Genomic DNA, 22,071 nt, shown 5'->3' with positions numbered 1-22,071 from the left:
TCAATACTCTGTAATGACCTATATGGGAAGAGAATCTAAAAACGAGTAGATATATATGTTTGTAAAATTGACTCACTTTGTTTACAGCGGGAAACTAAAATAACCTTGTAAATCACCTATACATCAAAAAAATCATTAAAAACATTAAAATATAGGGTCAAATACTCTCTGGGAGCTGTTTTTGGGTATACATTATGGACTTCCTACTATTTAACCATGTATCTGACGATTCATTCAAGGGCTTCACTAAATTCATTGGCATAAGCATTCTCCTGAAATTGTGACCTGAGGGATGGAAGACACTGTGGCTGGAGATTGTTTACATGACTTTCCCACTAGTTGATCCATTTAAGATTGCAAATTCCCAGAGGGCAGAGACTTCATTCGTTTGCTTAGGCAAAACTTCATGCTGATAGTGGTGTATGTTGTGTCAAATTATAACAAAACTGATAATGATTCAGGAGATATTTTCCAATCTATTTTGGTCTTTGAATAAATAATGTCTTTTTAAAAATCAGAAAATTCTAAGCTATATTTATTATAAGTATTTAGGAAATGGAGGTAATAATAATAATAATGACGATAATAATAGCAGCTAATTTTTATTGAGCAAGTACTTAGTGACAACCAACTTGGTACTTTTAGAAAATATTAATACTATATTTTACAGTAAGTCTGCAAAGAAAATTATCAGAACTAGGATATGAACCCAGACTTTGAATACAGGAGAAAGTGAGATTAGGGGAGTGAATCAGCTTTCCTAACTTTCGGCTTGATCTTGTCACTTACTATGTTTTTTTATTATTATTATTTATTTTATCACAAGTTTTAATACTGGGTAAAAAGTGTGTCTTTATTTTTTATATTACTAGATGAGGCTTCTGATAACTGTCTCTAGTTTTCCTTCAAGGAATATTATTAAGATAAATAAGCTGATAGAAATGACATAAGGGAAGATTCATAGAATTACTGCTTTTGTGGGTAAAAAATATATAAGGACTGAGGTGTGTGTGTGTGTGTTAATCACTACAGTCATGTCCAGCTCTTTTTCAACCACATGGACTGTATAGCCTGCCAGGTTCCTTTGTCCATGGGACTCTCTAGGGAAGAATATTGGAGTGGGTTGCCATTTCCTTCTCCCAGGGATCTTCTGAACCCAGGGATCAACCCTGGTCTACCTGCATTGTAGGAGGATTCTTCACCATTGAGCCACTTGGGAAGCCCCACGATTCAGGTTAACATGCTACTTTCTAGTCTCTGAGACTAAAATGAGATCAAAAAGCACTTTATCTTTATAACCTGCTTTTCTCAAATTTTTCCATCAGCAAATGGGACAGATCTAATCAATACCTCAAAAAGACAGCTGAATCTACACATTTCATCTCTATTACCTGTGATAGACCACTTTGAAACCACAATCACAGAAAACTAACCAATCTGATGACATGAACCACAGTCAATGAAACTATGAGCCGTGCCATGTAGGGCCACCCAAGATGGACCAGTCATGGTGTAGAGTTCTGACAAAATGTGGTCCACTGGAGAAGGGAATGGCAAACCACTTCAGTATTCTTGCCTGAGAACCCCATGAACAGTATGAAAAGGCAAAAAGATAGAACACTGAAAGATGATCTCCCCAGGTCAGTAGGTGCCCAATATGCTACTGGAGATTAGTGGAGAAATAACTCTAGAAAGAATGAAGAGACGGAGCCAAAGCAAAAACAACACCCAGTTGTGGATGTGACTGGTGATGGAAGTAAAGTCTGATGTGATAAAGAGCAATACTGCATAGGAACCTGGAATGTCAGGTCCATGAATCAAGGCAAATTGGAAGTGGTCAAACAGGAGATGGCAAGAGTGAACATCAACATTTTAGGAATCAACAAACTAAAATGGACTGGAATGGGTGAATTTAACTCAGATGACCATTATATTTACTACTGTGGCAAGAGTCCCTTAGAAGAAATGCAGTAGCTATTATAGTCAACAAAAGAGTCTGAAATGCAGTACTTGGATGCACCTCTCAAAAACGACAGAATGATCTCTGTTCGTTTCCAAGGCAAACCATTCAATATCACCGTAAACTAAGTCTATGCCCCGACCAGTAATGCTGAAGAAGCTGAAGTTGAACAGTTCTATGAAAACCTACAAGACCTTCTAGAACTAACACCCAAAAAAGATGTCCTTTTCATTATAGGGGACTGGATTGCAGAAGTAAGAAGTCAAGAAATACCTGGAGTAACAGGCAAATTTGGCCTTGGAGTACAGAATGAAGCAAGGCAAAGGCGAACAGAGTTTTGCCAAGAGAACGCACAGGTCATAGCAAACAGCCTCTTCCAGCAACACAAGAGAAGGCTCTACACATGGACATCACCAGATGGTCAACACTGAAATCAGATTGATTATATTCTTTGCAGCCAATGATGGAGAAGCTCTATACAGTCAGCAACAACAAGACCGGGAGCTGACTGTCGCTCAGATCACGAACTCCTTATTGCCCAATTCAGACTTATATTGAAGAAAGTAGGGAAAACCACTAGACCATTCAGCTATGACCTAAATCAAATCCCTTATGATTATACAGTGGAACTAAGAAATAGATTCAAGGGATTAGATCTGATAGAGTATCTGAAAAACTATGGACAGAGGTTTCCGACATTGTACAGGAGGCAGGGATCAAGACCATCCCCAAGAAAAAGAAACGCAAAAAGGCAAAATGGTTATGTGAGGAGGTCTTACAAATAGCTGAGAAAAGAAGAGAAGCGAAAGGCAAAGGAGAAAAGGAAAGATAAACCCATTTGAATGCAGAGTTCCAAAAAATAGCATGGAGATAAGAAAGCCTTCCTCAGTGATTAATGCAAAGAAATAGAGCAAAACAATAGAATGGGAAAGACTAGAGATCTCTTCAAGAAAATGAGAGATACCAAGGCAACATTTCATGCAAAGATGAGCACAATAAAGGACAGAAATGGTATGGACCTAACAGAAGCAGAAGATATTAAGAAGAGGTGGCAAGAATACACAGAAGAACTGTACAAAAAAGATCTTCACGACCCAGATAATCATGATGGTGTGATCACTCACCTAGAGCCAGACATCCTAGAATGTGAAGTCAAGTGGGCCTTAGGAAGCATCACTACAAACAAAGCTAGTGGAGGTCATGGAATTTCAAATGAGCTATGTCAAATCCTAAAAGATGGTGCTGTGAAAGTGCTGCACTCAGCATGTCAGCAAATATGGAAAACTCAGCAGTGGCCACAGGTCTGGAAAAGATCAGTTTTCACTCCAATCCCAAAGAAAGGCAATGCCAAAGAATGCTCAAACTACCGCACTACTGCACTCATCTCACACGTTAGCAATGTAATGCTCAAAACTCTCCAAGCCAGGCTTCAACAGTATGTGAACTGTGAACTTTCAGATGTTCAAGCTGGATTTAGAAAAGGCAGAGGAACCAGTGATCGAATTGCCAACATCTGTTGGATAATTGAAAAATCCAAGAGACTTTAAGAAAAACATCTACTTCTGCTTTATTGACTATGCCAAAGCCTTTGACTGTGTGGATCACAACAAACTGTGGAAAATTCTGAGATGGGAATACCAAACCACCTGACCTGCCTCTTGAGAAATCTGTATGCAGGTCAGGAAGCAACAGTTAGAACTGGACATGGAACAATAGACTGGTTCCAAATCAAGAAAAGAGTATGTCAAGGCTGTATACTGTCACCCTGCTTATTTAACTTATATGCAGAGTGAAAGTGAAGTGAAGTCTCTCATTCGTGTCCAACTCTTTGCGATCCCGTGGACTGTAGCCTGTCAGGCTCCTCTGTCCATGGGATTCTCCACATAAGAATACTGGAGTGGGTTGCCATTTCCTTCTCCAGGGGATCTTCCCAACCCAGGGATCGAACCTGGGTCTCCTGCATTGCAGGCAGATGCTTTATCCTCTGAGCCACCAGGGAAGCCATCATGAGAAATGCTGGGCTGGGTGAAGCACAAGCTGGAATCAAGATTGCTGGGAGAAATATCAGTAACCTCAGATATGCAGATGATACCACCCCTATGGCAGAAATCAATGAAGAACTAAAGAGCCTCTTGATGAAAGTGCAAGAGGAGAGTGAAAAAGTTGGCTTAAAAATCAACATTCAGACCCCGCTGACTCCCTTTGCTTCGCAGACCCCCCTCGCTCCCCTGCTTACCCAACCCCACTGACTCCCTTTGCTTTGCAGACCCCCCTCGCTCCCCTGCTTACCCGCCCCGGGAGTTCTGCCTGAGAGCGACCGCCCAATAAAAGGCCCTGAACAACGGTCAAAAAAAAAAAAAAAATCAACATTCAGAAAACTAAGATCTTGGCATCTGGTCCTATCACTTCATGGCAAATAGATGAGGAAATAATGGAAACAATGACAGACTTTATTTTTGGGGTCTCCAAAATCACTATAGATGGTGACTGCAGCCATGATATTAAAAGACGCTTGCTCCTTGGAAGAAAAGTTATGACCAACCTAGACAGCATATTAAAAAGGAGAGACATTACTTTGCCAACAAAGGTCTGTCTAGTCAAAGGTATGGTTTTTCCAGTAGTCATGTATGGATGTGAGAGTTGGACTATAAGAAAGCTGAGCACCAAAGAATTGATGCTTTTGAAGTGTGGTGTTGGAGAAGACTCTTGAGAGTCCCCTGGACTGCAAGGAGATCCAACCAGTCCATCCTAAAGGAAATCAGTCCTGAATGTTCATCGGAAGGACTGATGCTGAAGCTGAAACTCCAGTATTTTGGCCACCTGATGCAAACAACTGACTCATTTGAAAAGCATCCCTTGATGCTGGGAAAGGTTGAAGGCGGGAGAAGGGGACAACAGAGGTTGGATGAGATGGCAGGATGGCTTCACCGACTCAATGGACATGAGTTTGAGTATACTTTGGGAGTTGGCGATGTACAGGGAGGCCTGGCATACTGCAGTCCATGGGATTGCAAAGAGTCAGACATGACTGAGCGACTGACCTGAACTGAACTGAGACCACTTTGAACCAACTGTCCTTTTAGGCTAGAATTTTACCAGTCAAAGGCCCATCATCTCTGGCCCACTGGATGGAACGGAGATCAAAAATCACAGTTGTGTTGTGAAACCTATTTATTATTTTATAATAAACAAAGCTCATCCAGCAAATCCTTTCAAACAAGGGAAGGAAAAAAAGTTAAGCGGGTTGAAAGGGATGGGAACCATTATGGGGAACAGAGCGCTGCCTTAGGAGGGTCGTGACTGCCCTCTAGGGGTAAAAAACTCACTCTGCACACAGAACACCAGAAGGAACTCAGCCTGAGCTCAGGAACTCTAACCCTCCCTTTAACAGGATCATGAATTTTTGTCGGTCACCGTCACTACTTTAATTATGTAAGCTCACAACTCCATTTTTCCATTTCTCTTCCTGGCCCGTAGAGTAGGATAGAGACAGTGGCTAGTTTCATTGACAAAATGTCCCCTCGGCTGTGCCTAACTCCATTTGGAGAAGTTCACCGGAGGCAAAGAGCTGATGTGGCATGTAGGCTGGAAAATGCAATTCATTCAGCATCCTGGGAGGGATCCGACTCAGTGGTTTTATGAGGGCGGGGGGGAGGGCAGTGCTGAAAGAAAATACTTTCCAAAAATATTTACCAGACAAAGAAAAAGAACTAGGCCTGTGACCAAGACATTCCAAGGAGACACCCTTCAACAGAAGCAATTTTCCAGACTTGTTCCCCAGAAAGGTAGAAATGGCCAATTCCCCCTCCACGCTCCAAAAGCCGAGCTCATACTTCTTCTAAAAATAAACACAGCTAGAGTCAGAAGACACCTTCTAAACTGATCATAATTCAAAAACAGACTCTGTTGTCACTTGCAGGGGAGTATGCAAAGGGCATTTTGGAGCCAGGCTTCTTGGAAAGGCTATAACCAGTGACCTCTTTCACCAAAGGCGATAGATAGAGGAGGCACTTAAGTGAGACATTTTCTTCTTCCAACAGAGTATTTAAAAAGAGATCATCCCAAGGCACATGAGGTGGAAGGTGGCCCAAGTCAGCAAAGGAAGTCATTCGTATTACATAGGCCTCTCTGAAGAGCAGGTCCTAGCCTGAACGCTTGATTTATGCCCCCTCTGGTTATGCTCACCTGAGCTTGGAGCATTCCCCAAAGCCTGCCATGCCTGCCAGCCCTTTTTTCCAGCCTACCATGAACCTTGCAGCCTGGGACATTTGCAAGAGCACAGTCATCAATCATGTCAGTTCCCTGCAAAACAATCTTCAGTGGCCCCAGCGTGTCTTCTCCATCTACGTGACTCTCAGGGCTCACCTTTGAGTTAGCCCTTCTTATACCTTAATCCACACTCAGGCCCGTTTCTTCCCCACTGGGCCATGACTATGTCCATGTACTGACCCTCAAAATGTCTCTTCCCTGGAGCCCTGTCTCCTCTGCCCTCTACTGAAGGTCTTTTTGTCTTCGCTCCTGTGTGGGCTCCCACCCAAGCCCTCGTGTAGCCGCCTTCAGAGCACACCTGCCTGCCATGACTACAAACAACAGGATGACAGCTTCCTTTCATTGTGTGCCTAGGCTCTAATATAATCAATACTTTGGCCCTACTATGGGGCCTTTCAGGCGGGTTCGATTCCTGGGTCGGGAAGATACCCTGCAGGAGGGCATGGCACCCGATTCCAGTATTGTCGCCTAGAGAATCCCACGGACAGAGGAGCATGGTGGGCTACTGTCCATAGGGTTGCAAAGAGCCAGACATGACTTAGCATGCATGCACGCACATGATCCTATTATATGTACCCTATAAAGTACTTGTTATTTTGGTGCTATTATTATGTCCACTGTACAGATGAGAAAAGATGAGTGTCAGAGATTTTCAGTCTAAGATACCAAGCTTCTCTGACATCCACCCCCACCTCCCTCTCCACCTTATCTTGTACCACTTTGCCTCTTACTATTCAAGTCAAACTGGCTTTTTCTTTCTCAAAAATAAAAAAAATTTAAAACCCTCAAAATTAAAAAAAAAAGTCAATCTTATTCTCACCTGAGAGTTTTTCCACTGGCTTTAGTTGGGAATGGCCTCCCTGACTTTTGCAGAATTGGTTCTTGTTTTTTATTATACGTCACCTTTCAGAAGCCATCTTGACTCACTCTCAAACTGATTCCCCTTACCCTCTAGTTTTTCTTGATCCAGGCCTCCTGTTCCACATTCTTCAAAGCACTTGTCATTTCTGGTCTTTTCTCATTTATCTGTTATTTACTTGTTCTGCGGGACCATATATCAGTGCAACATAAACGCCATGAGAGCAAGAATCATGTCTGTGATGTTCACAGCTGAATCCCTGGGAGCTAGAACAATGTCTGGCGTTCACTGGCACTCAAGAAATACCTGTTAAATGGATACATTACTCTAATACTCATGATTTTAGCCTCTACTTTATGTGATCTCTCCATAAATTATAGCATTTGTGTACTTATGGTTTTTATCATATAACTCAGCCATCATGTATTTATGGTTTTAAGTCTTACATTGCTTGGTATGATTCCATTACATACAAACTCAGCCCGTATGTATATATTTAATTGCTGATCCACATGAGCTGGTCTTGTCTTTCCAGCTAGAGCCTGTGCTCACTGGATATCTGTATTTGCTAATTCATCCAGCAGAGGACTGGTCAGAAAAGGTCTCAGACTGTAATTGAGTGAACAGATAATTTTGTGATTCAGATGAGGTGGGCCATATGAAGCATACGTTTCCCCTTTGTTGAACTCTATTCAGGAAACATCCTGAGTCAGAAATCAAAGTTTTAAGGTTTTTCTTCTCCATCTTCTGACAACTCATCTGTCTGGTTTTTGTCCTGCCCAAGTCCTGAGCCCATTGGCATTTTCAAGAGGTCCAGGCTGCATATAATCAGTGTTAAAAACAAATTAACCCCTTCTTGAGATTATTTTCTGCCTGGTTAACCTGAAGAACAGAAAAGCATTTAAACTGGGAGAGTTATGCAAAGAATGCTGGCTGGTTGGCCAATATATTTTGTGTCTGTAACACGTTTTCTTAAATTTTAATATTTGAAGAGTTCTCTGGAAATTATTCCATAAAGAGGAAGAATTCTTCGGATGCATCAAGCTGCTTGTAATGTAGACAAATCAGGCTGCCATAAAGCACACACATACCCACACAGAAAAGAGCCTGTAAGACTAAACACATTTGCTTACATCAAGTTTTAAATTCCTATGAATTCATTTTTATACAGCTGTCTCATTTCAGAGAGGATTTCAGTTGTTGATAAATATATACACCATCCAAGTTTGCATGAAAAAAATGTAAGTAAAAGAAAAATATGATAGTAAGAAGGTAACATAAAATAGACCTAAGTTCAAAAGTTCATCCCGCATTAAAGTATATACATATTTGTTGGGTGTGCCACAAAATTGCCTTTAAAGTTTCTTGCCATGAAGTCCAAACATTCATTCAGTTTTAACAGGAGTGGATGACATTCTAGTATTTCCATCCCTGACAGATAAGCTAAATAAGAAGGCACAATTGCAGTCAAAGAAATGTGAAGACAGAATATCATCAAGAAAAATAAGCTCGTTGCAACAAATTTCTAAAGCACTTGGACAATATTTTGAGTTCTTAGAATGGCCAATATTCCTTTTACCTTAGTCCTACAGAAAAATCTTGCATTAAAAAAGGTTTAGCTAAGCAGGACATGGGGTTTCCAAGGTGGATCAGTGGTAAAGATTCCACCTGCCAGGACAGGAGATGCCGGAGACATGAGTTTGATTTCTGGGTCGGGAAGATCCCCTGGAAGAGGAAAGGCTACCCACTCCAGTATTCTTGCCTGGAAAATCCCATAGACAGAGGAGCTTGGTGGGCTACAGTCTATGGGGTCGCAGAGAGTCAGACACAACTTGAGCTCACACACGAGCAGGACATACTCCAATTCTTGACGCATCCTGCCACTTTGGCCAATTGTGAGGGATGCATATAGGAAGATCAGACAAAAGGTTAAAGTGTTAAAACACTTACGTGTCATCTGTAAACGTGATTCCAAAGTACTCCTTTTCTTTCAGGTTGAAATGAGAAGCCACGAGATCCAGCAACTCTCTTGATAAAAGCTTGGGCTGTTGAGATATAAACCTGATTAGACACTCTCACTTACTGCTCCCACCTTATTCTCTCCCAAACAGTTTAAAACAGACTTTGTCTGTTTTGGATACCTGTGCCTTTCTGTGCTTAGGTTAATCTACTGCAGACCATTCTCTAAGGGCTTGGGAAGGGCAGGAAATGGGAATAGGAGCATTGCTGAGATGATCGCTTTCATATATTTGCAATTCCATCCAGAGCCTTAATTTTTCCTCCAAGGTAAAAGTGTATTTATTAATGCATTGTTGTTTCAGAAAAAAATGCTCTTTTATAAACAGTATGGCGCTAGTGATCAAGACAAAAAATGTTAACCACTGCCTAGGCTGTAGGAATAATTTTGCTTGGTGACGGTCAACTAAAGAGGCCCAAGATCCAAGGCTGAGGGGTCACAGAGAAAATTAACAACAACAAAAAAGCAACAAAACAGTAATAGTAACCATTTATTGTACTGAACTTCTTCTATCCATGATTTCATTTTAATCCTTACAATGAGCCTATGAAGTAGGAGTCCTTTCCATTTCATAGATGTGCCAACAAAAGCCAAGAGCAGCCAAGAATCTTATTTGATGTTCCACTTATGGAGCAGGTTTGAACCCAGTTCTGTCTGATTCCAAGGACTAAGCTTTTCATTTCTCTCCAGAGATGGAGTAACTGCATCCACTGTACAGATCATTATCACTAGTACTTACTGGGCACCTCCTTAGAAGAACAACCCAGTCTGTGAGCTTTTGGGAAGCACAGGCTCTGGTGGGTAAGAAGATGGTTTGGAATCAGCCAGAAAGTCCAGAGTGAGAGTGGATGGTGGATTTGCAGGGACTGGGGAAGGAAAAAGGGATCTGTGGGGAGGCATTCTAGATGGATTTTTCTCGAACTTTCAGCCACACAGTTTAGGACTCATTACGGTAGTTTGAGGGTTGGATATTTGTTGTTGGGGGAAGAAAGAATTGGGGATGTTTATTGTTGGCAAAGAAAAGAAGAAAGAAAGAAAAAAAAAAGGAAAAGAGAAAAGAAGAGAAATAGGGAGAAACCTAGACCAAAAGGTCTACTCTGGTGAAACTGTTACTGACTGTACTATTTTTGTTCTAATTGAAGCCTGTACATAGTGGACTAGGCACAAGCCTCAGAAAGGAGAAGAATTTAGGTTTGGTCAAGGGAGGGCATTCTTGTCATAGCTATAGGTGTGGCTGTCTGCAGGCTCTTCCATGATTTTTGAAGGCTATGAGTCCAGGGACTTCCCTGGCGGTCCCATGTTTAATACTCTGTGGTCCCACTGCAGAGGGTGTTGGTTCTATCCCTGGCTGGGGAATTAAGAGCCCAGTGCTTGGCAGCCAAAAAGTAAAACGAACAACAAAAAAAATAATCTGGGTCTAGAGTGTTGGGTGAATAAAGAGAGAAGCATCAATAATTAAGATACCGTCATTCATATAGCTCCATGTGTTTTACAGAGATTTCATTCATATATATAATCTAGTTTGATGTTTTTTAATTTTATTGAAAAACGCTTGATTTAAAACGTATTAATTTCTACTACAAAGTGACTCAGTTATACATATATTCTTTTTTCGTATTTTTTTCCATTGTGGTTTATCACAGGATATTGAACATAGTTGCCTGTGCTATACAGTAGGCCTTTGTTTATCCATCCTATATCTACTAGTTTACATCTGCTAATCCCGAGCTCCCAAGCAGACTCACAGACATAGGGAACAGACTTGTGGTTGACAAGGGGGAGGAGGTATGGGAGGGAAGGATTGGGAGTTTGGGATTAATCTAGTTTCATTTTAACCATAATTTCTGAGAGGAAGATGAGTCAGTCTTAACCCCAGCTCACAGCCATTGTAAATGAGTATTTAACTTAGATCATGCCATGTGGCAGGGAAAGCAGCAGAATGCAGTCTTAGCTCATAAAAACCCTTTCTGGGGGGCTTCCCTGGTGGCTCGGTGGTAAAGAATCTGCCTGCCAGTGCAGGAGACACAGGTTCGGTCACTCTCCAGGAGGATCCCGCAAGCCACAGGCAACTAAGCCCTGTGCCACAACTGCTGAGCCTGTGCTCTAGAGCTCAGGAGCCACAATCACTGAGCCCGCATGCCCTAAAGCTTGCGCTCTGCAACCAGAGAAGCCATGAGAAGCTTCTCATCACAGCGGGAAGCCCGCACACCGCACCTAGAGAGTGGCCCCTGCTTGCCACTAGAGAAGAGCCCATGGAGCAACGAAGACCAAGCACAGCCAAAAATAATAATCTAAAAAAAACCCTTTCTGGGAAGCATTATGGTCAGCGATTGACCAACAAGAGGTAATTCAAAGAGATCGAGTCACTTGCCCGGGGTCAAACAGCTACTGAGTATCAAAGCTGAGACTGGAATCCACACATCTCTGAATCCTGTCACCAGGCTATAGTTACTCTTAAATACAGGCAGGTATTGGCTTTGAAGCCCCTGCAAACAATCCTGTGTCACTGGTTCTGAGGCGCAGATAAGCCAGCAGGCCCCCCCCGGGGCTCACAGAGGGAAGCCGGATGCGCTGTCCCCAGGTGGCAACACCTACCTGAACCAGCAGCTCCAGTCTCCGGTCATCCAGGAGGCACACCTGGCAGTGCCTGCCTTCCGTCATCTGCGGGGACAAGACAGCAAGAGGGGTATCAGGCTGGGCACCCTCGAGCTTGATTTGCCATTTCTCTACATGTGATGTGCTTGGCCTAAAAATGCCGTGAGCTGCAGTAATCATCAGTTTCGGTCGTCGTAAACAGATTTATTATATGGCATCAGCTCTTTGATTTTTTTGTTTTACCTCTTAGACTTAAAAGAGAAAAGAATGAAAAGCAAAGATCACTCAATGTGTTGAAAATATAATAGCTACATGGCACGTACAAAATTTAACTATGAAAAGCAGGATTCCTGCCCAGAGGAAACAACTATATTTCTCCTTGAATCAGTATTTTATTTTTCAAATGAGAATATTTTTATTCATTAGTGTCTTTCAATAAACACAATACATGCATAATGTATTTGACAAACAAATTTGTCATATTTGACATAATGTATTTGACAAATGAAACTCAAGTTAAAAAGTGAAGTCTCCAGTTTTGAAATTTTGGTTCCCCTTTGTAATATATCACTACTGTAATTGATAGTTAAGAATAGTTAAGATACCCAGTTAAGAACAGCTTGATGTACAAACTACTAATTATATTTAATTTTTTATCACTTATAATTGCAACATAAGGAAATCTATTTCTTGTAAAATATTTAAACAATGCATAAAATGCAAAGATCCACTTTGATTACCAAAAGCTCCAAACCATTCTACCTGCACAAATTACCACTCTGTCAGTTTGAGGCAAATCCTCATAGACCATCTTTGCATGGATTTTCAGATATACACATGTACACGTTAAAAACACATCAGTTCAGTTCAGTCACTCGTCGTGTCTGATGCTTTGCGACCCCACGGACTGCAGCACGCCAGGCTTCCCTGTCCATCACCAACTCCCGGAGTTCACTCAAACCCACATCCATTGAGTCGGTGATGTCATCCAGCCACCTCATCCTCTGTCGTCCCCTTCTCCTCCCGCCTTCAATCTTTCCCAGATATGGGTTAAAAACATTATTTTAATACTGTTAAATTAGACACATTGTTCTGAAATGAAGCAGGTACTCTTAATATTTGTATGTGTGTATGAGACTGTGGTATCTGTGTCGTATCTGGTATCTGTGTATATGAATATTTATATGTGTGAGGTTCTTTTTCAGTTCAAGTAGAACCGCTACACTCACTGTTTGCCCTTTGCTTTTTAATTCAATATTTCTCGGAAATCTTTCCAATATCAACACATATAGACCAACCTCTTCTTCATAAAAGGCCTATAGTATCAAATCATTTGTGCAGACATATAATAATTCAATGAGTGTCCTGTTGAGAAACACTTAGGTTGTTTTCTGCCTTTTGCTGTCATAAGCAATGTCATCATAAATTTTGCACATCTAGCTTTGTCCATGGATGTAGAACTGCTGGGTCACTTTTGAAAAGCAAGCACAGCACTTTGTCTCTCAGCTGTTGTACAAAATTCTAAGACCCTGGGAATTCCCTGGTGGTCCAGCGGTTAGGACCTATGCTTTCACTGCTGTGGGCCCAGGTTCAATCCCTGGTACTGGAACTAAAATCCTGCAAGCCACATGGCTTGGCCAAACACAAAATTAAGCAAAACTGTAAGACCTGGAAACTCAGATACATATAACCAATTTTAAAACGAAAATCGCCTCTATTACTGAGCAGCAACTACATATTCAGCGTTGCTCCAAGTGCTTTTATGATATTATCTCTGAGTTCCCTAGTCACCATCTGAGCTTGGTGTTATTATCCCCAGTTCAACAGATGAGAAAATTGAGGCTCAGAGTGGGATAAGCCATGTGAAAGATACTAATTATAGTACTGTACTTACATTTTAAAAAAATTGGGGTATAGTTGCTCTACAATGTTATGTGAGTTTCTGCTGTACAATGAAGTGGATCAGTTATATGTATATATACATCCCCTCCCTTTTGGAAGACTTCCTGGTGGCTCAGACAGTAAAGCGTCTGGCGACAATGCGGGAGACCCGGGTTTGATCCCCGGGTCGGGAAGATCTCCTGGAGAAGGAAATGGCAACCCACTCCAGTATTCTCATCTGGAAAATCCCATGGACAGAGGAGCCTCTTAGGCTGCAATCCAAGTCTAGAAGTAGCTCAGTTGGTTAGATGGTGGCATTATGGAGATGTGGCCCATAAGAACTTTGGAAATAGTGTTAAGAGGTAAGTGAGTAAGTTCTACGTTGTCTCATTTCCCCTGATTATGTCCTTAAATCTGCAAAGCTAAGTCTTTGGTGGCAAGAGGAAAGGAAACATATCTTTGTTTTAGGCACTAAGCTGGGAACATCATGGAAACTATCTCATTAAAACTCCACAAAACTCTACAATATGACAACACCCCCATTTTACAGACAAGGAAACCAAGGTACAGAGTTTAAGGTGAATTATTCAAATTTGCCTGGGCAAGAAAAAACCAAGTTAAAATTTGAATTAATGTCTAAATGAATTAAAAAAAAAAAGTCATCTTTTTTTCCTACTGTTCTACAGGGCTTCCCAGCTGGTGCTAGTGGTAAAGAATCTGCCTGCCAATGCAGGAGACATAAGAGATGCAGGTTCAATCCCTGGGTTAGAAAGATCCCCTTGAGGTGGGCATGGTAACCCAATCCAGTATTCTTGTCTGGAGAATCCCATGGGCAGAGGAACCTGGTGGGCTACAGTCCACGGGGTAGCAAAGAGTAGGACACAACTGAAGCAATTTAGCAACAATACACCCACTATAGGAGGAAATAAATCAATGTTTCAGTTTAACTCATTTGATCTCTTTTTAAAACCCACAAGCAAACCCAAAGCACATGCCCCAGAGAACAATATAAAAAAAAATAATACTCAAAAGATCAACGGAAACAATATGAATCCATTAAGGAATATGTCAAAACTCATAAAATATTACAAAGCACTCTGTTGCTGCATAACCCAAATGAATTTATTTCCTGATTGAAAAAAAACAAAACAAAACACTTCTTCTCTTTTCAGTTTTTCTTTGGATCCCCCTTGATTTAGGTCAATGTATCTTTTGTCAATACATTATTTTATCTCAGAGAATAGTAAATATTTTTTAGGTGTATCTGGCCATCTCATGATAGACATAGGGAGTGGTGCCCATGTTTGTACAACTTGGTTGTAACCCTTTAGCCTTAGTTGATTGAGGAGAAAGACAGCTGACCTAAGGTGGGCCAATCAGAACCTCAGTCCAGGGAATCTGGAATTGAGTCTGAGTGGATGAAAATATGGTGGTTGTGGGGCAGCCACTATCGGCAGCATGTAGAGAAAAAGGAAAACCAGCTGCAGGGAGAATGAAGGAGACAGGTAACTAGAAGGAGGCAAGAGAAAATCACACAGCCTGAGGAAAAGCTTGAGAGTTGCTGTCAGAGTTTCTAGTGTCTCTCCAGTCACGTCTAGCCCATTCCACTGGTCTAGGTGAATCCTTATTCTTTTTTTAAAAAACTTTATTTCTTTATTGAAGTGTGGCTGATTTGCAATATTGAGTTAATTTCTGTTGTACAGCAAAGTGACTCAGTTATACATCTGCATACATTCTTAATTATATTCTTTTCCATTGTGGTTTATCCAGAATCCTTGTTCTTGAGTTCCATAAAATATCCCTGTATTCCTTTGATAAATCCACTTCCCCTACGCCCCTCTCTTAAGCTCCCTTGAGTTGGAGCCTGCTTATTGCAACTAAAAGCATGTTCACAAGACACCACAAGTATCTATACTTTGTGCTAAGTCGCTTCAGTCATGCCTGACTCTGTGTGACCCCATGGACTATAGCCCACCAGGCTCCCCTGTCCATGGGATTCTCCAGGCAAGAACACTGGAGTGGGTTGCCATGTCCTCCTCCAGGGGATCTTGCCGACCGAGAGACTGAACCCGTGTTTCTTAGGTCTATCTGCCCTGGCAGGTGAGTTCTTTAAAGACGCCAGAGAATGGACTCCCCAGATGATGTCATTAATATGGTAAAATTACTCAAATTACTGATGCTCTCATCAAAGACAATACAACAGCTGGTGGGCAGTGGAAAGGACTTAACAAATACCCACCATGTGATGTGAGGATACACACACACAAGCTAGATGGAGAAGGGCAGTGCAGACGAACTGGGGAGATGCTGCTAGTTTTATGTCCACACTGGCATGTCCCAGCCCTGGCACATCTGAGCCCACAAGCCTAAGCCCTTTCCTTTGTGGGAGGATGGCTTCTCTGGGAGGTCAAAGGGCTGATTTGATCATCGGTAACAACAGAAAAACCTGCCTGGTGTAAGCTCTTTTATATAGAATGGATAAACACCAAGGTGCTACTGTATAGCACAGGGAACTATACTCAATATCCTACAAGAAACCGTAATATTCTAAAAAGAATATTTAGAAAAGAATATTCTTTCCTTTAGCAAGAATATTTAGAAAAGAATATTCTAAAAGAATGTAAATATATGTGTAACGGAATCACTTTACTGTATAGCAGAAATTAATACAACATTGTAGATCAGTACATCAAACCATACATTAACAAAATAGAGTGGAAAAAAAAAAAAAGAAAAACCTGCCCTTGTCACTTACTTAAATCAAAGGTTGAGAGGTGACGGGATGTATTTTGTTGGTCAAAACAATGCTTATGAATAAATTTCAGTTGATGACACTAGAAATTAGGATATGCCACTTAATAAAATTTTAGATGGTAAGATCCAGAAACTGTGGGATGGATTTCCTTCACAGCTACAGGGTGAGGCTGAGCAGCGCCCTCTGAAGATGGCGTTTGTTGCCTCTGGTTCACACATGTGTATTACGTGCCAGGTTCCTGGGAGTCCTGTTATGTGAATACGCAAACCACATTCAAGTACACTGGATGAGAGGGAAGAGACACAACCAAACGTCCAGGAAGGGCCTGGCATGCACGGGGCAAAGGGTGTGACACCTGACCCTTATTAACATACAGTATCTCAAAATAAATGACCCAAAGTCAGGTAGTCCTAATTCAGAGCTTCCAGCGTTACAGGGTTTCTAAGAGAGTTTAGGGGGATACAAATTTGAAATCCAAGCTACATGTGAACCAAAGTGTTTCTGTGTGATCACAAGAGAAAAATAGGAGAGGCTGCAGAATAAGAAAAAAAAAATCATGTTTTCTTCTTTAAAGAAAAAAAATTACTATTTCAGTCTCTACACAAGCCTATGAAGGGGGAATCTCATTTAAGCACCAGGAACCTGAGGCCTGAGAAATGATGCAACTTGTATAACTGTTCTAAGCCAGACTTGGGCTCAAAATTGTACTTTATCTCTTACTTTATCTCTTACTATCTATATTACCTTTAAAAAAGTTACTCAGTCTTTCCAAACCACAGAAGCAACATCCTGACAGTTTTTAATCTGACACTCTTGAGAGTAAAATACTATGCTTCTGAGAACCACAATTATTATAGTCCCCACACACTTTAAAATTAGCAAGCAAACAGCTAAACTTTTCTGTAATCCATTTATCCTCCCTTTATTAAAACAAAAAACTTTTTAATAGGAAGAATGTTATCAACCCATTTTAAAGAAGATAAATGACAGGTGAAGTTTAAAAAGCACATGGTAGAAACATTCTCTAGAGCTGATGGAGCAGAAATAAAGTAAAAGAGAGAAGACAGCTAGTTTCTGTGTCCTTCTGTGTCCCTGTCACTGGGCTAAGCATGTTAATAAACACACTAACACCACCACTAACAAACTCTTTGTACATTCCAGGCACTGCACTAAGCACTTTACACATATGAACATATTCAACCCTCATGACACTCGCACAAGGCAGTAATCTCATCTCCCAATAACACAGGGGAAGGAGGTTACTAGGGTGACTATAAATAACAGGATTCATAAACAGCAGAACTAGACCCATACCCAAAGCTCAAGCTCTTAATTACTTAGCTACCCACAAGGTACTCCCTACGCTATAAAGTGACAAATTGTAGGAAAGCCTTCCCACGCAGCACATTTTCAGGAGAGGAGATAAGTGGGTAGAAAAGAGAAAACAATGCATTGTAAAGCAGGTATGAAAAACCATCTCAGTTCCAGGGCAGAATCATTTGACTAGAAGCAGTTAGAATCATGGAATTTAGACTCTTAGAAGAGATCTAATCTCCACTGCTTATTTGGAATGTGGGGAAAATAAGGACAGATGTGCCCAGTACCACACAGGGAGTCAGTATGAGCCCCAGGATTAAAATACAGGACTCTGGAATCTAAAAAATAAAAGCAATTAGTGAATAATAATAATAAAAAGGAACAGACTCACAGATATAGAGAACAAAGTGGGGAGGGGAGAGCGGCAAGGCAGGGTAGGGGACTCGGAGGCACAAACTACTAGGTATAAAACAAATACGCTACAAGGATATATTATACAGCACAAGGAGTATAGCCAATGTTTTATAATAACTTTAAATGCAGTAAAATCTTGAAAAATTTTGAGACACTATGTTGTACAGCTGAAACTTATATAATAAAACTCAGGTCTCTGTCTTTCAGGCCAGACAGAGCACACACGGGGAGTATGAGGTTACTCAGCTGCTAAACAACACTTTACACAAATGTACTTCCCCCCTCCAACAGATGGATTTAAAAAGAAAAAAATTTAAAAACTACTGTAACCATTAAAAAGAAAAAGCCTGGGCATTTCTTCTTTATTTTCAAATATGACTCCCACTGAAGCTTTCTCTTCTAATGTCATCCACAGGAGTCATATGTGAAGGGAGCTGTTAGGGTCACAATAATTATACTGACACATTCAAATCACCCTGGAGCCCCATAGGGACCACTGGAGCAGTTTCAGATTTGACCCCAACATAGCGACAGCCAACAGCAACAATGCTTCTCGTGGAATAGAAACACATGTAAGAAAACGATCTCTTTGGAAAGTTTCTCTTGACACCCACCCAGACTGGATATCCCTCCCACCACCCCTTCCCTCCTTCAACCTCAGGAGTTTGGAGGTTAAAATCGTGCATGTTGGATTAAAACTCCCACCTCAGTGGCTGCCCTGCGCTTGCTCCCCAGCTGATAGAGCAGGTCCTCAGAGGCTAAGTGCTGAGTGCTGGTGGAAAGACCTCCATCTGCTTAGTGGTAAATGAGGAAGATCAGAAGGGAAGTGAGAACCGGCCACAGGCCAGACCTCTGGCTTCCTGGGGCGCCCTGGATGTGCAGCCCGTAGTGGGATTCAAGTCTGCGAGAACCTCCCCCTACCAAATCCCAGTCTCACTACCTGATTTAGAACATGAGAGCAGAGAGTCAGAAAACCAGAAACAAGCAGAAACAACAACAACAAACCCCTCCAAACAAACCTAAGGGCAAGTCAATACAGGGCATGGTGGGATCATTCCTAATGACTGGGGGCAGCTTAGAAAGCAATAGGACGTATCAATTACAAAAATAAAATAAAATTAAAAAAATAAATAAATAAATAAAATAAAAGACCAGAACCCCAGCCTACTTTGGTTTTGCTTTAGTAGCTCTTTGGAACACGGAAATGTAAAACCGTGGTAAGGAAGCAACAAGCTTCATTTCCTCTCTCTCATTCCCTTTTGACCTTTACTGAAAGTTCAGCAAAAGAGGACCTGTCTCATTGAAATGACTCCTCAAGATGTGTTGTGGGGTGATAGATCTAGAGTCTAGTCCACCATCATCTCTTACCTGGATGTGGGTAAAATCAGCTACCTAATCGGGATTCATTCTTTTAAGTCCAGTCTCCCTATGGTCTTGTGAATGATCTCCCTTCACTCCCTGCTTAAAAACACCCAAAGGCTCCTCCAGCAGTGCAGTGGAGAATCCAGCTCCTTGCCTCACTGACACTGTCCACGGAACCTGACCCCCCACCCTCTCTAACTTCATTTACAACCCACCTGCCTTGACACACCAGTCACACTGACCTTCTTTTCTTCCTCAGAACCAAGGCTTGCTCCTACTTTGAGACCCAGTATACACTGTTCTCTCTGTCTGGAACACTCTTGCCCCAGATTATGGCATGACTGGGTGCTTTTGCATCTTTCAGATGTTAAATCAAATGCCAGCATCTTCAAGAGGCCTTCCCTGTCCTCAGTGTAAAGCGTGGACACTGTCTCTCATACCACATTTATGTGGTATGAGAGACAACATACCAGAAAAGAAATATTTTGTTGTTGTTTGTTTATTCTTCTCTGAACGTTGATTCCACGGGAGAGGCCCTGGTTGATGTGTTCACCACTGTATCCCCAAGGCCTGGAACAGTGCCCAGCACGTGGTAAGAAAGTGGACAATAAATCTCTGCTCAGGGAAGGAATGCTTTAACTGGTCTGAGTCTAGATGCAGTTACCAATGAAATTGGTTCACAAATGATTTAAACGTGTAGAGCATAATGCAAATTGAGGACGCTCCAAAAACACCTCCCAAGCCTTGACCAGACAGACAAACACATACAAAAAAACAAAAACAAGCTTTCCACCCAGAGAACAAGGTGTGCTATTAATTCCTCATGAGATGAGATATCTTGGAGGAAATGGAGAGACCGAAAAGGGACATATCTGGGACGTTCTTACTTTAGGATCTATTGAGTGGATGGAGTTTTAGATTTCACGCACATGATGTCAACCTCAGCTGAACAGGGTCCCTTTATACCGTCTCTGGGTGCTGAGTGAATATAAGCTATTGACACTCTCGTTCAGAGAATGGCCTAGACTGACACAGACGTCTCCAGTGCCAGTCAGCTGCAATTTCCCTTAAGGTCTTTCAAGACGGTGCCTGCCCTCCCAGCATGCAGTCCCTGGGGACTTCTTTTTTCAGTATCAATCACCCATTCTCTTAGCTTCGAGGAAGCACGCAGGACATGTCACACGAGCGCTAAGCAGTTCACGTGGGTACCGTCTTTTTTTCATGCTGTAAACAACCCTTGGAAGTGAGAAGTTTTCCTGTTGAGATTTTGTAGGTGGCAAAACTGAAGGGCAGAGATGTTGAGTAACTCGTCTCGGGTCAAGATGCTGTGTGACCTGGGGCAGAATCTCGGGACCATTAGTTCTATCAAAGTAGGACTCCTGGGAGTCTCCTGCAGTTCACCGGGACCAGAGTAGGCAAAGGAGAGACAGTGAGGAAGGAAGAAGCACAGGTGGCATAGAAGAAGCAGAGGAAGAAAGGAAACTGGGCCGGGGTTGGGGGGGTGAAAAAGAAGGGGTGAATTCCCTTAACCAAGGGGTGAATTCCCTTAACCAAGGAGGAATAATCTGCTTTAGGAAAAATACTAAGAAGTAATGGCTGCTGTGGCCAGCTCTTTCCAGAGAGCTTTCTTTTCTCTACATGGGCCATTTACATTCTCTCATAACAACACTGTGAGGTAGATTCCAATCCTTTACCACTCTGGTGAGAAAACTGAGGCTCAGAGAAGGTAACTGACGGACCCCAGCCCACAAGGTTACAGAGCTAGGATCCAATCCTGTATCACACTGGTGAGAAAACTGAGGCTCAGAGAAGGTTACTGACAGACCCCAGCCCACAAGGTTACAGAGCTAGGAAGAGGCGGCTCAGGCTTATGCTCAGTCGTGCCCAACTCTTTGCGACCCCATGGACTGTGTGTAGCCCGCCAGGCTCCTCTGTCTGTGAGATTATCTTGGCAAGAATAACCCACTGGAATGCATTGCCATTTCCTCCTCCAGGGGATCTTCCTGACCCAGGGATTGAACCTGTTTCTCCTGTGGCTCCTGCACTGGCAGGTGGGTTCTTTACCACTGAGGCCCCTGGGAAGCCCAGGAAAAGGTGGAATAGGACATCAATGCAGGCATCTGACTCCATGGTCCATGCCCTGCACTGTTGGGTCTCACTACTTCTGTTACGAGCTGTGGCGCTAGTGGTAAAGAAGCCCCCTGCCAATGCAAGAGTGCAGGAGACACGAGTTCAGTCTCCAGGTTGGGAAGTTAATACCCAGGAGAAATGGCAACCCACTCCAGTATTCTTGCCTGAAGAATCCCATGGACAGAGGAGCCTGGCAGGCTATAGTCCACGTGGTCGCAAAGAGTTAGACATGATTAAGCATCCACAATTATTAGTCTTACACATTAAATCACATGTGGCTGAGGCATTTTACATATCATCTTGATCATCATGCATCACACTATTCTGGAAGAGCTTGATCTAGATCCACCAAATTACAGCTGCCTGGTTCCAGCCACTATCTGAAAGCAAGGTCAGAGGTGTGCAAAAAGTTTTTGCAATCACCATTCCTTGGCTATCTCTTGCAGTTGCCAAAACGGCTTCTCTGTGCTTGTTAATGATTTTCAGTGACTACCAGGATGGAGTCAACTCCC

At 42.1% G+C, this 22,071-nt stretch overlaps 1 protein-coding gene and 1 non-coding gene across 13 annotated transcripts in view; both read right to left on the bottom strand.

Moving 5' to 3' along the window:
• Positions 1-22,071, bottom strand: part of FRMD4B (FERM domain containing 4B) — a 375,185-nt gene that overhangs the window by 130,713 nt on the left and 222,401 nt on the right. For 10 of the 12 annotated variants that reach the window (XM_069561668.1, XM_069561673.1, XM_069561676.1 and 7 more), the window contains 2 exons: positions 11,701-11,766; positions 9,039-9,133 (listed from right to left, as the gene is read on the bottom strand). In XM_069561668.1, coding sequence (XP_069417769.1) covers positions 9,039-9,133; positions 11,701-11,766 — 161 coding nt within the window. Of the gene's footprint in view, positions 1-9,038; positions 9,134-11,700; positions 11,767-18,772; positions 18,938-22,071 lie in introns of those variants that run through there. The other 2 variants (XM_069561669.1, XM_069561674.1) reach the window with 1 other exon arrangement.
• TRNAC-GCA (transfer RNA cysteine (anticodon GCA)) lies at positions 3,888-3,959 on the bottom strand. Its single transcript has one exon. It is a non-coding gene; the product is annotated as a tRNA-Cys (tRNA).

This window comes from Ovis canadensis, chromosome 19 (assembly GCF_042477335.2).
Source record: "Ovis canadensis isolate MfBH-ARS-UI-01 breed Bighorn chromosome 19, ARS-UI_OviCan_v2, whole genome shotgun sequence".
NCBI lineage: Eukaryota > Metazoa > Chordata > Mammalia > Artiodactyla > Bovidae > Ovis > Ovis canadensis.
The sequence above is the reverse complement of the archived record's forward strand: the minus strand, read 5'-3'. Positions and strand labels throughout refer to the sequence as shown.